The following is a 16412-nucleotide window of genomic DNA, read 5'->3' as shown; positions in this document are numbered from 1 at the left end:
CAAGCTTAAATGATTATTTATTCTGCTGGACTAATCCTGAATATTGATGAACAGGCTCGATGCTTATTTGTTTCGTCGATTTCAGTTATTCAGGATTCACTCCACGAACATAAACAACGGGTGGACTTGCCAAAAAGTAAGTGTTATGTTTCTGGATAGTTTCACTTGATATCAATGTACAAAATGTGTCTGTGCATGCATGTTTTCATGTCACTCAAACTACATCAACATCAAGAACAAGAATATTCACAAGCTCATTCCCTCCCTCCCAATACTATTACAATTTTTTTTTGTCACTGTTGTATATGCAAAAACAATCAATAGAATATTCTTTAGATATTTTAATTAATTTCTTCTTTTTGTAGAGAAAGAAAGAAAGATAAAACTTGTTCTAATTGTAGCTTAAATATTAGGATATTAATGTTTATGCATTTTTGTTGAGTGTTCTACAATTCTAACATCTACTAGTCTTCCTAAAAAAATAGTTGTTGGGTTTATTATATCTGTGTATTTATATGTATTGAAAGAATGTTAGCTACTTGTTGTCTTTGGTTGATTTGTGTTGAATTTCATTTTCTTATCTATAGTATTTACAAGTTATATTAAATATAAGAAAGTGAAACTAATTTTCATTTCCATTCAAGATATTTGGTTTCGTTTGTCTATTAATTGTTTTAATGTTTGCACAATAACTCTCTCCTTTGCTCATTATTGTATTCTCTCAAACTTGTTCCTCATTTTTTTTTTAAGGTGGCATAACATACAGGCAGTAACTTATATATCTTCTCTGTTATTTTTTTTTTATTATTATTTGTTATCATTTTATTGATTACACCCTAAAAACTTCATATTGTGCATTGTTACAGGTACTTTTCCTTCGGTTAAAGAGAGAAGACATTTCTACCTTAGGTTAAAGAGAGAGAGAGAAGACATTTTTGTAGAGCATCAGGTTTAATCCTTAATGGCCTTATATGCTTATAGAGATTGAATTATCTTATTTGTTTGTTATTCTATTTAAATCAAACTTGAACTAAATTTATTGTTTGTATTGGTATTATCTCTTGTTCTAAATGTTATACTCATGATCAAATAACAAAGTTAGTAGTTAAAAGGAAACTCTTTCTCAAAACTAGAACAACATATTCAATGGCACATTTAAATAAATGTGTAGAGTGCAGAATGTAATGTTAGTAAAAACAGAAGTGAACCAAAATGAATATAGCCCAGAAAACTAAATAGAGAAGAAGAAAAGAAATAATGAAACCAACACAAGAATTATATTGGTTGAAGAACAAAGATCACTGTGATCTTTGTCTCTACTCCAGTTTCGAACTTGATCTCATATTCTTTATTGAACAATTGATAAAGTATGAATCCTATAAGGCAAAGTATCTTTGCCTATATATGTCACACTCCTCACATATAAATAAATTTATAAACAACTAAATATCTTTGTCCTTTTTTCTCTTGATCTGATTTTTTTTTTTTTTTTTGATTATGAAGAAGACTAGGACTTATATAGCTAGCTTAGATAGTAGCTAAGTGAAGAAAATGTTGAACAAAAATTGGGTGAAACTAAACAGGTATTATTTCAAAAATAACTTTAAATTTCAAGTAATATCGAAGGCCTAAGAAAATATATTAAGGTTAATCTCTTTTTTTTAAAAAAATATGTAGAGCTACAAAAGAGTACACGGATGCGGCATGGGACTTTGTGAAAATGGTAGAAAGAAATTATGGTTTTCCAAATAAAATTATCTGTCCTTGTAAGAAGTGTCGAAACTTAAATCATCATTGTGTTGATGATGTTTTTGAGCACTTAGTTATAACCAGAATGGATCCAACTTATCGTATTTGGGTTCACCATGGAGAGCAACCCATTGATACTCAAGTTGACGAAGTTTCGAATGATATGGATGCATTTGATTTATACACGACTGCTGCCATGGATGATGTGGACAATAATATAGGTTGTGGAGGTGGTGAAGACGATGAATTTGTTAACGAAGATCTTCAAAAGAAGTTGGAGGATGCGGAAACTCCTTTATATGAAGGGAGTGAGAAATACACAAAACTTTCATCAATTGTAGCTTTATATAGGTTGAAGAATCTGAATGGTTGGACAGACAAAAGTTTTACAAAGCTTTTAGAACTCCTTTGTGATATGTTTCCCAAAAACAATGTACTTCCTGATTCCATGTACTCAGTTAGGAAATTTTTGAGAAATTTCGATTTGAAATATGAAAAGATTGATGCTTGTATTAATGATTGTTGCTTATTTAGAAAGGAGAAGGCTAAAATGGATGTTTGTCCTAAGTGTAGTGTTTGTAGATGGAAAGTTGATAAACACACAAATAATGTTAAAGTTGGTGAGGCTGCCAAAGTTTTGAGGTATTTTCCGATAATACCCCGATTGAAAAGATTGTTTAGATCAAAAGAAATGGCTGAAAACTTATGGTGGCATTTCACTCATAAAAGTTTTGATGGGAAGATGCGACATCCAGTGGATACACCTGCTTGGGATTCTATTAATGAAAGATGGCCAGAGTTTAATCTTGAACCACGCAACCTTAGGCTCGGACTAGCTACTGATGGAATTGACCCCTATAAAAGTCTAAGCTCCACTTATAGTTGTTGGCCAGTGATGCTTGTTATCTATAATTTACCACCTTGGTTGTGCATGAGGGACGAAAATACATTTTTGTCATTATTGATTCCAGGTCGTAAACAACCTGGAAACGATATTGATATTTATTTGGAGCCTCTTATTGAAGACTTAAACAAATTGTGGAATAATGGAGTGCATACTTATGATGCATTCGACAAAAGCTTCTTCAATTTGAAGGCAATGTTGTTGTGGACAATAAACGATTTTCCTGCATATGGAAATCTTGTTGGGTGTACAACCAAAGGCAAGACAGCTTGCCCGATTTGTGGTAATGATACATGTGCAACTAGGCTGAAACATAGTAAAAAAATTTCATACCAAAATACTAGGAGATTTCTCCCGTTTGATCATCCATATCGGTCTAAGAAAGCATGGTTCAATGGAGCTACAGAAGAAAGAGCCCCCTCTAAAGTTTTGAGTGGCAGTGAAATTGTTGAAGAACTAAATCAAATTACCAACGATTTTGGAAAAAATATGAATCCCAAAAAAAGGAGTCGGGATAATAAGGTGGAAGGAATGTGGAAGAAGAAATCTATATTTTTCAATCTACCATATTGGGAGGTTAGTTTAATATATTTTGAAGTTATTTAAAATTGAAAGTTTAAGCTTATAAAATGTAACTTCAATTTGTTGATGATGTGTCTTTAATCTTTGTAGGTTTTGTTAGTTCGTCATAATTTGGATGTTATGCATATAGAAAAAAATGTGTGTGATAGTATTATTAGCACATTGTTGGACTTGAATGGAAAATCCAAAGATCATCTTAATGCTCGATTGGATTTAAAGGATTTGGGTATCAAGAAGGCCTTGCATCCGGTGGAGAAAGATGGGATTATACGACTTCCAGCAGCTACTTACACACTTTCTAGATCAGTGAAGAAAATGTTTTGCCAAAGGTTATTTGATTTAAAGTTACCTGATGGTTATAGCTCAAACATTAGTAACTGTGTAGTAGTTGAGGAACGTAAGTTGATGGGGCTTAAGTCTCATGATTTCCATGTCTTAATGCAACAATTGCTGGTAGTGGCCATTCGAGGATTGATGGAGGATGGTCCAAGAGAGGCAATTATAAGACTTAGCAAATTTTTTAATGGAATATGCCAACATGTGGTTGACGTAAAAGAAATCATAGAATTGGAAGTAGAAGTAGTTGAAACAATTTGTATGTTTGAAAGATATTTTCCTCCTTCATTCTTCGACCTTATGGAACATTTAGTTGTTCACCTTGGACGAGAAGTGTTATTATGTGGTCCTGTTCAATTTCAATGGATGTATCACTTTGAAAGGTAAATATTCTTAGTAACCTTTCAATAGTATAACATGAATTTCCCTTAACTAATGAGGAAGGTTCCTTCTTTATTTGTAGATATATGAAGTTACTTAAAGGGTATGTGATGCAACCTACACATCCCGAGGCATCTATTGCTGAACGTTACATTGTAGATGAGTCAATGCGCTTTTGTGCATCATTTTTGAAACAATCTAATGACGAAGGTTCCTTCATTGGACGTAACGAATATAATGATAGTGATGTGATACTTGAAGGTCATCCACTTCATCGTGGTGTAACTGTTACACTAAATGATAAGGATCTAGCTAGTGCACATCGCTATGTATTATTCAATTTAGCTGTCACAGAGCAATATTTAGAGTGAGTGGATAAACTTATTATCTTCTAATTTCACTGTCGCTTAATTATTGATGGTGATTAATTTTTTTTTAAAATATAGGATGCATCTACAACAACTAAAAAAGAATAACACTACTTTAAGAACCAATCACACTCTACTTTGGAAACAACATACTGAGCTTTTTCCCTTGTGGTTAGAAGAAAAGGTATGGGCCAATACACTATTTAATTTGTATTAATCTGAAATTATGATGAAATTATGTGATAAAAATGTTTCCTTCTGTAGTTTTCTACTGCAGAATTTGATGCTATGTTATCAAGATTAGCACATGGTCCTCGTAAAGCAGTCATATCCTATAAGGGATATGTTATTAATGGGCAGCGATTTCATACTAAGGATGCAGAGAGAACGACACAAAATAGTGGTGTTTATATGGAAGCAACAACAATGTGTAGATCTAGTGCTAAAGATGATGCACAATTGGCTGATGTTGTAGGATATTATGGGTTAATTAATCAGATTATACTCTTGGACTATTACAGTTTTCATATCCCTTTATTTAGGTGCAATTGGGCACATGTTGGCAAGGGTGTAAAGAAGGTTGATTGGTATACTCTTGTAAACCTACACCAAGGACAAAAAGAGTTTATTAGAGAACCATTTATACTTGCTTCACAAGCTAAACAAATATTTTATGCAAGGGAGAATGAAAATTCAAATTGGTATATTGTGTTAAAGGCTCCACCAAGAGGACACTACGAATCAGAAATATATGATGACCAACATGATGAGAATCCGATTGCTCAAAGTTAAAATGTAACGATCCAAATTCACTAATAAGGCTTAAGGGCCTTGATTAGTGTGCCAGGAGGGCATGATGAGAATTATGTGTGATGATTATGATTAAGATGCAAGATTATGATTTTAAGCATGTTATATGACTATGTGAATTATATTATGTGATAATTATGATGTGTGAATCGTACCACGTGGGTGCTGTGATACTAGTGTGATGCACGTGCCGAGACGGTCCTAGAAAGCTAGATAGTGGTAACTGGTAATTTGGTAACCTGTGTAACTATTAGTAACTATAGAGAGTAACAAGTTTTATGGGGAAAGTGGTAGAATTGCAAAGCTGGTGAAAAGACAAGTGTACCCTTGAGGCTTAGTTAGAAAAGGATATTTGAGGAAGGTTAAAAAGGTCTTTTGGCAGTAATATAGAGTCTTTGGCTGAGGGAAAAAGATATGTACGATTTATTATGCTAAGTAAAGCTGAAGTTAAGTCTTGGAAGGCTAGAAAGGTCAAGAAGGAAAGGGAGAATCAAGAACCTAAGAGGCAAGGTGGGAGAGGAACTAAGCTGAGTTCCTTGAGGCTAGAGAAGGGCTTAAGGAGGTGGAATCAAGCATATATCAAGGTTTATACTGAGGTAAGGGATTGGTCTCTGTTTTGTTAAGTTCTGAATTTGGTTTTTGAAAGAATTGAGAGATAGCCATGGTTTTTCTTGTATGGAGTTCAGCTGGTTTGTTAAGGTGGAATTCAGCTCAAGCTTGGATTGGAGGAAGCTCAGGTCGAATTTCTGTTTGAGGTAAGGGTATTAAGTATGTTTGCAATTTCATAGCTACTATGGTTTAAAGATTTAGGGGCCTGGTTTGTACCTTTCTCAAGTTTCAGCTTAGGTGTTAGAGTTTGAATTTAGGTATGAATTCTGTGGGTGATTGTGTAGTTAAGCTGGGTTATAGTGTTTATAAGTTGTTGGTTGATCTATGTGAGGTTTCAAATGAGTTTTGGGGCTTGGGAATGAAGTTGGGGTGAGTTGGAGTGAGTTAGGCTGGGGAAAAACGCGAAGGAAAAACCCAGAAATCTGGGTCTGCGATGGTGTGCCGCGGCACGGATTTTGCTTGCCGCGGCCTAGGGGTCTCTGGAGGTGGGTGCCGCGGCACAAGGAATGTGGTGCCGCGGCACAAGGTTAATTTCAGGGTGTCACATTTGGCAATTTTTGGCCTTTGCTCCGGGGGTTCGGGAGATGTCTCCGGGGTGTTGTTCTAAGGTTTTGGGGGTTCCGAGAGTGTGGATTGGGTTCCGGGAAGGTAGTCTTGGATTGGTTAATGACAAAGAATATTGTATTTGTGTTGTGATTAGGACTTTGGAGAGGCTCGAGGTAGAGGACCGTGCTCGCGGCTTCGTGGCATCGGAAACCAGTGAATTGAAAGGTAAGAAAGCTGCACCTGAGTATGTGGTTAGGTTGGGACTAAGTGTTCCCTATGTTGGTATGTATTATTATGTAAATGTGATTAACCATGTGGACATGATGGGACTAAGTGTTCCCAATATTTGTATATCATGTCGTGAGATGGTGTTATTACGCCATGGGACATGCGATTACCGGCCTAAGGGTGTCGGAATCATTATTTGCGCACTGGGGCGCGGCTCAGCCACTGGGAGCTGAGGCAGCTTGTTTATTACTGAGCTTGGTTAAGCTGGCCAGAGTCAGTGAGTATTACACTGGGGGCGGCTCTATTGAGCCGAAGACAGTGTGCCAAATAGAGGGTGCGACTAAGGGCGCCAACCCTGAATGTTATTTGATGGGTATGACAATCTATTGGTTATGAATGTGAATGTTGTGCTATGAACAAAGTTGATTGACTGTCTGGACGACAACTGTTATTACTGATTGGATAAATGTATGAAATGTTGAATTCTTGGTTGAGCATTGTGAAATATTTGTTAAGTGTTGCTGATCTTACTATGTTATCATGCTTTCTTGCTGGGCCTTGGCTCACGGGTGCTACGTGGTGCAGGTTAAGGCAAGGGCAGGCTGGACCAAACCCGAGGTGGAGAGCTCCAAGGTGGAATGTACATAGCTAGTTGTTCGATCACCACGATCGAGGAGTGGACCAGGACAGGGACTACCTAACTGCTCGTTTTTGCCTTAGTATGGCCAGTTAGTGTATTTAAACTTTGTAACTTTTGTAAATGGCTTTTAAACTGTCATTTTTGGGATCCCGTGTAAATAAACAATGCTTAGTAATGAAAATATAACTTTTGAGACCAAAACACTTTTAACCCTAGTTCCTCTACTGTTTCAGTAACACGATTTTACGTAAATAACTTGATTAGCAAGTCTGGCACCTTATAAACACACAGTGTAACGGTCTTGGCTATCCAGGGCGTTACATAAAAAGTACAACATTTTCTTATTAATCATAAAATGTATAGTCATTACTTTTTTATGATTTTTTTTATTATTGTACTTATTAAGTTTCTTGAACTGCTTTAAAAATTGTTTCCTTAACTTGAGCATTGTGATTGTCATATTTAAAATACATGTTTTTGTATGATGCAAATTTAGTGCATATTTCAAATTACTTTTAACTAAATCTCTTAATCTTATACAGGTACAATATGGAGACTAGAAAAAAGAAGCAGGATGGAGGTTTAGTCAATGAAAAGGATGGAGGTTTAGTCAATGAAAAGGAGGTTGGATCACCTTCAACTCAAGTTCACTTGCAACCTGGTGCTTTGAAAGCAATTGTGGCAGAAAAGAGGAGGCAATTAGCAGCTAAGTTTGGAAAGTTGGCAGAGAAGAAGAAATTGAAGCTTCGTTTTGCATCCTCTACTAAAGTTGTAATGGATTCACCACTTGCATCTAAAAGATCTTATGAAGCAGCGTTTGGTATAAATCCAACAAATGAGGATGACAACGAAGATGAAAACATGTCCCCACAACGAGCAACTGCGTTAGGTAGAACCCAAGCAACATCTCCACTCCACAACCTGAACAAAACAAGAAGATCTCTGCGCCATTTTGTTGACAATGATGTTGAAGATGATTTTAACACTCCACAAAAGAATTCAGAAACTATGATGAACGAGTCACCCAAGTCTAGGTTGATTAGGCCATCAACCAAAGGTTCTCCTGCTGCTAATACAAGGTCCTCCCATCGCCAATCTATTGCTCATGAAGAAGATGTGCCTCTCAATAATAATCAGGAAGAATTTCTAGTTAACTCTACAGAGCATGTCACTCAAAACAAAAGAAAAAGAGGCCCAACAAAGCTGAAAGGTATTGCTCTCCAACCTGATGGTCGTATTACTGTAAGGTTTAATGCAAGAGGGCAAGCTGTAGGGGAAGGCTCGGTTAGTCTTTCATCATTTATAGGTCCTCTCGTAAGGGAACTTGTACCATACACAATAGCTGATTGGCGAAAGGTTCCAAAATCAATGAAAGATATTTTGTGGTCAACAATCCAGGTTCTAAACTTATATTTATTCATGTGTTAAAATCTTTTATTTTTAGGTGAATACTCATAAATTAATATTTAATGTGAATGCAGACAAGGTATAAGGTGGACAAAGATTGGGAACGAGACTGGTGTATGAAAGTAATGGGAGACCTGTGGAGATCTTCCAAGTCCAGGCTAGTTACTAAGTTGAACGAGCTACCAAATGAACAAGAACGACTAAAATTAAAGCCTGATAATATCAAATCAGAAACTGAATGGAGAGTATTTGTGCGTGAAAAAACCAGTAAACAATTTCAGGTAACCAAAATTTCGATATATGTATTATATAGATTCTGCTTATTACAAATAAATTGGGTACCATACTTATTCCAGTTTGGTTTATTATCAGGAGAAAGATTGAGAAAAAAAAAACACTCATTGCTTACTTAGCTGTTACATCTCTGATATTGATGAATTATAGTTTTAATGCTTTTGGTATCTATAATCATGGTGTTCACTATAAACAGTAGCAGGTTTAATTTTCATTAAAGTTGTATTTAGCAAAAGAAGTTCATTATTCTTTTGCACTTGCTGCTAAGATTGTTTATAGTACACATTAAGTTATGCTTTCCCTTGTATTTAAAAATTGAATTGAGTATATATATAAATGTATATATTTGAGCAATAGTTACACTGTCATTTAAAACTTGAACTGAATATATATATTCTATTTAATATATATAGAAAATTTTGAGTGCATAAATAGAATAAACAATAAGAATACATGTCTGGCTACAGAGAAGAAATGACACAGAGGTTATAAGCATCACTAGCCTATAAATTAACACAGAGTCAATTTTATTAAGGGGCAAAAAAAAAATCTTACCATAGAAGTGTTACCATTTAAATATTCTCTTTTTTTTTCTTTCTAGTTTGTCAACCCTCAAGGAAATATATATGGAAAGATAAAATAATCTACAGTGAGAAGAATTTAGAATTGTGTGTATGTGGATTGTAGATAATGAAATTGTCTTGTAGGAAGAATGTCAATTTCTTTTTCCACATATCAAGAGAGTTTACCTATCTTGAATCCTGAACTTTTTTGTGTTGCTTTTTTTTCTTTGGTGAGCTAAACTGTTTTACCTCTGTACATTCCTTATAATTTCACTTGATACCTCCTACTTATGTGACTTTTTTGTTTTTGAATTGCTACACATGAGGTTTGAACCCCAGCCCCCCAACACACACACACACACACCCCTGCCACTTGAGCTAGCCTCAAGTGGTTCCTCAGTTGACTTTTTTTATTCCTCAAAGGCTAGCAAAGCAATATTCGAACTCCTGGTATTTTTGTCTTAGAAAGAAGAAAACCAATTATTACAGAGTAATAGTAAAAACTTAAAAAGGCAAAGTTTCCTTTGCATTATTTATCAAAATGATCCTCTTATGTTATAGTTATAGTCAAGATGATCCTTTTATGTTATAGTTATATTTCCATTTCCATCTGTATTTAATAACATATGCCACATAAAACCAAAAATGAAGTCTTAAGGAGGCTGCAATATTGACCACCATTCTAACTTGGTCAGCCCATTGTTCTCTACTAGTCATTTTTAAGGAAAAAGAAAAAATCAGAAAAATAGTAAGATCAAAATACTGGTGTCACATTTTATTACAATGATTCTTATTTCTGACCAAGTGTTATATGCCTCATCATTGTTTAATACTCCAACCATAGAATTGAAACCAACCAACCTAGTACAACATTCAACGTGACAGCTTACAACTCCAATGCCTTTTCTTTTATCCTCATATTTTCCTCCCTTTCTTACTTATCCCATGCATCAGATACCCTTAAACCTGGAGAGACTTTGTATAATTATGAAACCTTGGTTTCTTCTAATGGGGTGTTTGAGCTAGAATTCTTCAGTTCTGGTGATTCAAGCAATGAGTACATAGGAATCTGGTTTAAGAATGATAAGGACAAGAAGGCAGTTTGGGTTGCAAAAAGAGCAAGTCAACCAAGGGTGTAGTTTCTTTTGTCATGGCTTAGTCCTGATGATCCAGATAAAGGTTCTTTTTTTTAGGCTTTGACAGAGAAAACAAAACCCAGTTCAATATCTGGTTAGGTATAACTGCGTTTATCAAGAGATTGGCTTTTGGGATGGACAAAAATTAAGATTATTCTTTGAAAGCTCTTCAGATAATCAACTTTAGTTATGTATCAAAAAAGAAGGAGACTTATCTTATTTTCAATAACAAAGAAAGCAATGTGTATTCATGGTTTGTCATGGCTCATAAAAATAAATCAGAAACACAATAACAAAAATCCTCAAAAAGCAAAGAAAAACAAAATCCCAAAAGACAATAACAAGTACAGAAGAACAAAATAACCAAAAATACGTGGTTATTTGGCTTTATGAATTTCTTACTATTTGGCATTATGTCACTAAGCTTTTTGTTTTTCATATACTGTTGTTCAAGTATTACTTTGTTGTGGTTGAATGTGACTCAATTGCTACAACAAAATTACCTTTACAAAGCTTGTGATGGGTTGAGTTTGAAAGATCATTGAATGTATTCCTTCTTATTTGGCTATTTTTTCCTTTTCATAATAATGGTGTTGGCTTCTATTCTGCATTCCTGGTTGCAGATTGGTGCAATTATGCTATTTGTAATTTATGTATAAATTTTATTCAGCATATAATGTTCACCAGGATGGATGTCAACATATTTTATGAAAATCTACTTTGAAATTTGAAAGCAAAAGTAACTTGAGGGAGGCATTGGATAAGTAAGATATTTTTTTCTTGGTGTTATGGAGTATATAATATTCTTATTCTAGAACAATGCATTATGCTATATCTGTCAATTAAAACTATTTCAGGTCTGATCAAATTAAGGCAGTAGAAAATCCTTAGTAGTTTCTGCATAATCTGAGCAACATTAGATTGTCTTGGCTTGATATGCACATATGAAAGTTAAACTCTATTGGCCTCAAGAGCTGCATTGAGACTACAATTATGGTTAGTTTTTAGAATATCTTTATGCTCTAAATTTGAACTCTTGCAACCACAAACAAATTTCAGATTCCAAATTTACAATTGGCTTAATTGTATTCAAATTATGTGAGCAGTTTGTGATATGTTTTCGTGAAACTTTTGTACTTTAAATGATTTATTTTTTTCCAATTCTCTTCTTGAAAATGTGTTTCTAAATTTATTTGACAAAGCTATTCAAGAGACACTATTATCACCATTCACAGTCCACCAACCATCCCATCCCTGTTCAGGAGGAGTTGTACTGTGTTTACTATTTCATTGCTAGAATACTGGTTCTGTATGTTTCTTTTACTGCTGGAGTGTTTACTGTTGGAGTGTTTATTACATACTCTTTTCTTTGCTGCCATAGTTACTGTTTTATTGCTAGAATACTGGTTTAGTTTTTTTGTTTTACTGCTGGAGTGTTTGGTATTCTGTATGTTCAATCGCTGGTTCATTTCTTATTTATTTTAGGCGATTAGCAATAAGTTTAAAGAGATGAGGAAGAAACAACTCCCACATACATGCAGCAGGAGAGGATATGCTCGAACAATGGATGACATGGTAAAAATTTAATAAATATTTTTGGTAGCTAAACATAAGAAAATATATGTTCTCTTTCTGAAAAATGTACTTGGATACAGAGTAGGGAAAGCTCAAAACCTGTAACAAGTGTTCAAGCTTTCTTAAAGACACACACAAAGAAGAATGGTGAACCTGTGAATGCACAAGCTGCTGAAGTTATTGTAAGTAATTTACCCTTTGTTTGTAGAAACATATGTATTTGTATGCACATAGACTTATTTAACAGTCAACTTGAAATGATTTATAGGAGAAGCTACAAGTTCTTGCAAATGAAAAACCAGATTCATGCACAACACAGAATACTGTACAAGATGCTCTCACTATCATATTTGGTCCTGACAAGAATGGTAGATCATTAGCTAATGGGAGGGGAGTAACTAATACAAAGTTAGCTATTCTAAGAGCAAGAGATGACCATTTTTCACAATTGGAATCAAGTCAATGTGAGATGAAGAATAAAATGTCTGAGATGATGAATCTTATTAATACTATTGCAAAAAGTGTAAACATTCAGGTAAATTAAATTAATTGACTTCTGTTTATTTTACTCTATTCATTGAAAATTATAAATGACTAAATTATTCTCAAACTTGTAGGGGTTTACTCAACCAAGTGAAGCGGAGTCACACATGCCTTCTCCTATGGTAACTACAATTTTAATTACTACCTATCATTTCACTTTTAATTTTTTAAGTATCAATATTATCTATAAATAAATATATGTTTTATCATGTAACAGAGTGTTAATAATCTGAAGTTCACTCCTGAAAACAATGCTTGCAATTTACTTGATTGGAATGGAAGTGGAGAAATTGTTGCAGAAGGTCGATGGTCTTCTAGTGATCCTTTATGTGAGGTGCATCATCTTCGTCTTGGGCCTAATGCAATGAGAGTTTGGGTTGATGTTGCTAAGAAACCTGCTACATATTTATGGAGACCAACATCACATATGAGTACAATTGAAGAAGCGGTTGGTTGCACTGTTGCTTGGCCTTCAAATAAAGTTACAATGAGGTAAAATTTCATGCAACTTAAAAAATGATTTATAAATAGTACAACAAATCAGCTGTAGTAACTAATTATATCATCAAAATATATAGGAAATGAACATAATGGATGAAATTCAATTGTTTCTTGGTAGATATCTTTGGTACGTATCTTTGCATAAAATTAACTAATGAATGAACATGTGTTTTCAACTATTTTGGCTACATTTGTTTTCTTAATTTTATATATTTTTCACTCTTACAGGTGCACAACTAATGAATGAAGTGTAATATTTTGGAGGGACGCCCATGATCAACAAATTATGAATCAGTTTGTTTTAAAACTTTTGCTTATGTATTTTGTCTTGCAATATACTCGTACTTTTGGGATATTGATATTTTAGCTTTATGTAGCGAACATATTAAGAATATTTGAATTTATGTTAAGGTATAATTTTTAATGTGTTATATGTTTATCATTTGTTGCAATTATTCATATGTTAAAAGATAAAAAAATATAAAAGTTTTTGTTATGCCATGAAATTGTTCATATGACAATTATAATAAATGTTAGGAAAATGATTAATGATAACAATAAAGAAACGCTATTAAAATTAAGGATGATTACAAACAAAAAACGCTATTAAAAGTAAGGATAATTACAAACATAAAACGCTACAACTGATAACTAATTACATTCTTAAAACGCTATTGTATATCTTTACATAACAATTTAAAAACGCTATTCACAGTAAGTACGACTACAAACATAAAACACTACGACTTATAATTAATGGCATTTTAAAAACGCTATTGTATATCTTTACATAACGTTTTAAAAACGCTATTAAAAGTAAATATTACTACAAACATAAAACACTATGGTTGATAACTAGTTACATTTTAAAAACGCTATTGTATACCTTTCAACATCATTTCTGCATAACGTTTGAAAAACGCTATTAAAAGTAAGTATTTTCAATTTAACATAATCAATGACTACATACATAAAACGCTATGACTGACATCTAATTATATTTTTAAAACGCTATTATATATCTTTCAATAGCATTTTTACATCACAATTTAAAAACGCTATGAAAAGGTCCAGACTTTTAATAACATGGGATAATATAGCGTTTGTAATAACGCTATCGTTTGTTAAAGACAGCGTTTTAAAAACGCTATGGAATGCAGTTTTTCTTGTAGTGGGATGATTAAGGATTAAGTATTTTGAGGATTAAATTTAATAAGGGTAAAAGTTTGAATGCTATAAGGTCAGTCAGCAGCTTTGAATACGTTGAGGGCTTAGTCAAAGCTGTTTACTCCATTCAAACTTAGCTAAAAATGTGTAATTTCATGTTTAAATAATCAGCGTGTGCCGATATATCGCAGCTATAGGGGGCGATATATCGCAGCACGTAGATACGGAAAACATGAGACGATGTACGACAGCCTCAGGCATACTGGCCCAGGCGATATATCGCCTACAGGGGGCGATATATCGCCTCCTTCGGTATATTTCAAAAGTTTTTGAATTCTTTTTCCTTTCAGCCATTCAACCTCTTGATAAGTCCAGCACCTTTTTGAACGAGTCTTCAGCCTCTGCTGAACGATTATTCAAATTATTTTCACCTAAAAAGCTATTATTTTTATTCAAGTAAAATTAAGATCTTTTCATTCCTAAACTCTATAAATAGGACCTAGTACCCAGCCATTATTCATCTTTTGCTCTAAGTTCAGAGGCTGCAATTGCTAAGTGAGTGTGAGAGTGTAAACACCTGGGTTGGGGAATCATAAGCTTGATCATCATAAGCTTGATCATCATAAGCTTATCAAACACTTTGGGAAGTAAGGTTTTATAGTATTTCGGTTTGAGGTGTAGATTGGTCTTACAAGTCTTCAAGGTAACCCAAAACTCTAGTTCATTTCTGTACTTGTTCTTTTAAGTTCTCATAGTCTTCTACTCAGCCTCTAACCTTAATCTTTACTTTGGTTAGGAAATCTAAGTTCTTGAGCAAAAAGGTTTTGGTAAGTATGTTTCTCAAAGGTTTAGTCCTTCCATTCCTTTCATTTCTTTTTCTTCATATCTACTCACCCTGTTATATATGGTTTTAGGAGTGTTCCAAAAGTCCCAACTCTGTCCTCATTTCCCGGTAACTTTGGTAAGGAAAATAGGATAGAATCTATATGTTTTATGCTTATGTTATCTTATGTTTTATGTTATGAAATATGTTATAAAATATGTTATGAATATGTATGTTTGTAGGCTTGGGCATATGACCCATATGACTAACAAGACCCCAAATAGATTATGGGCATATGACCTACTTAGCTAGTAGGACCCCACTAATCTCATGGGCATATGACTTGTTTAGTCTCTTGGACCCCAAGTAATAATGGCCATTATAGTATGTGTATGATAAAGTGTTATGTTAAGTTTTATGTTTCTTATGAAATTTATGTATATGAACTATGTGTTAGATTTTCCTTGCTGGGCATTAGGCTCATTCCTTTTTGTTTATATGTGCAGGAAAATAGCTATAGTGGCGGTAAGATTCGTGGATGCTTGGGAGAATGTGTATCGGTGATGAATGGATTCAAGGAGTCGAGAGTTCGATTTCGAGGATGTAGTCTTTTTATTTATGGTTTATGTGTAATTTTTCCGCACTTGTTATGTAATCCTTTTCATTTTAAATTATGTTATGTTTTGTTTTTAAAACAATGGGATCCCATATCCTACCTTGAGTTATGTAAGTTTTAACATTGGTTTTTACAAGGTTTTAATAAAGTTATGGTATTTTCGCAAATGTAAGTTTTACTAAGGATTTGTATGTATAGTTTCGTTAATGGTCCAAAAGTCTAGAGTAGTTGGGTCATTACAAAGGGTTTCTTCAAACAACAAGGAGTTGGGTCAACTATTCCATCAATTGATATTGAGCATGTTTCCCATCTCTTCTCGAGAAACAAGTGGGATTTTTATTTGCAAAATTTTGCTTAATTTCATATGTGGAAATTCTGCCAAGATCTCTTCTTTAGTTGGGGAAAGAATCCGCACAAATCAGTTTTTTAAGGAACATATCGAGAGAGAATCGGATTTGGATAGACAATGTGTGGTTGGAAAGCAATGATCGATTTTTGAGTAAGGTACATAATGTATCGTCAAATTTCAATATGATTCCATAAGATCTAGTTTTGTTCAAATAATAAATTATAGCCAATTGAAAAGATCTTCTGATCGATCCAGATATCATTTTGATTCCATTAGTAATGAGGA

The 16412-nt window shown here is 33.9% G+C and overlaps 1 protein-coding gene across 1 annotated transcript; it reads left to right on the top strand.

The window, feature by feature from the left end:
• Positions 1–1551: 1551 nt before the first annotated feature.
• Positions 1552–4323, top strand: LOC133825081 (uncharacterized). The gene is made up of 4 exons (XM_062258074.1): positions 1552–1583; positions 1678–3229; positions 3326–3954; positions 4035–4323. Exons 1-4 carry the CDS (start codon positions 1552–1554, stop codon positions 4321–4323), a joined length of 2502 nt encoding a protein of 833 aa, XP_062114058.1.
• The last annotated feature ends 12089 nt before the right edge of the window (positions 4324–16412 follow it).

This window comes from Humulus lupulus, chromosome 3 (genome assembly GCF_963169125.1).
Source record: "Humulus lupulus chromosome 3, drHumLupu1.1, whole genome shotgun sequence".
In the NCBI taxonomy this organism is placed as follows: Eukaryota; Viridiplantae; Streptophyta; class Magnoliopsida; order Rosales; family Cannabaceae; genus Humulus; species Humulus lupulus.
This window is presented reverse-complemented; position numbering and strand designations above follow the sequence as displayed.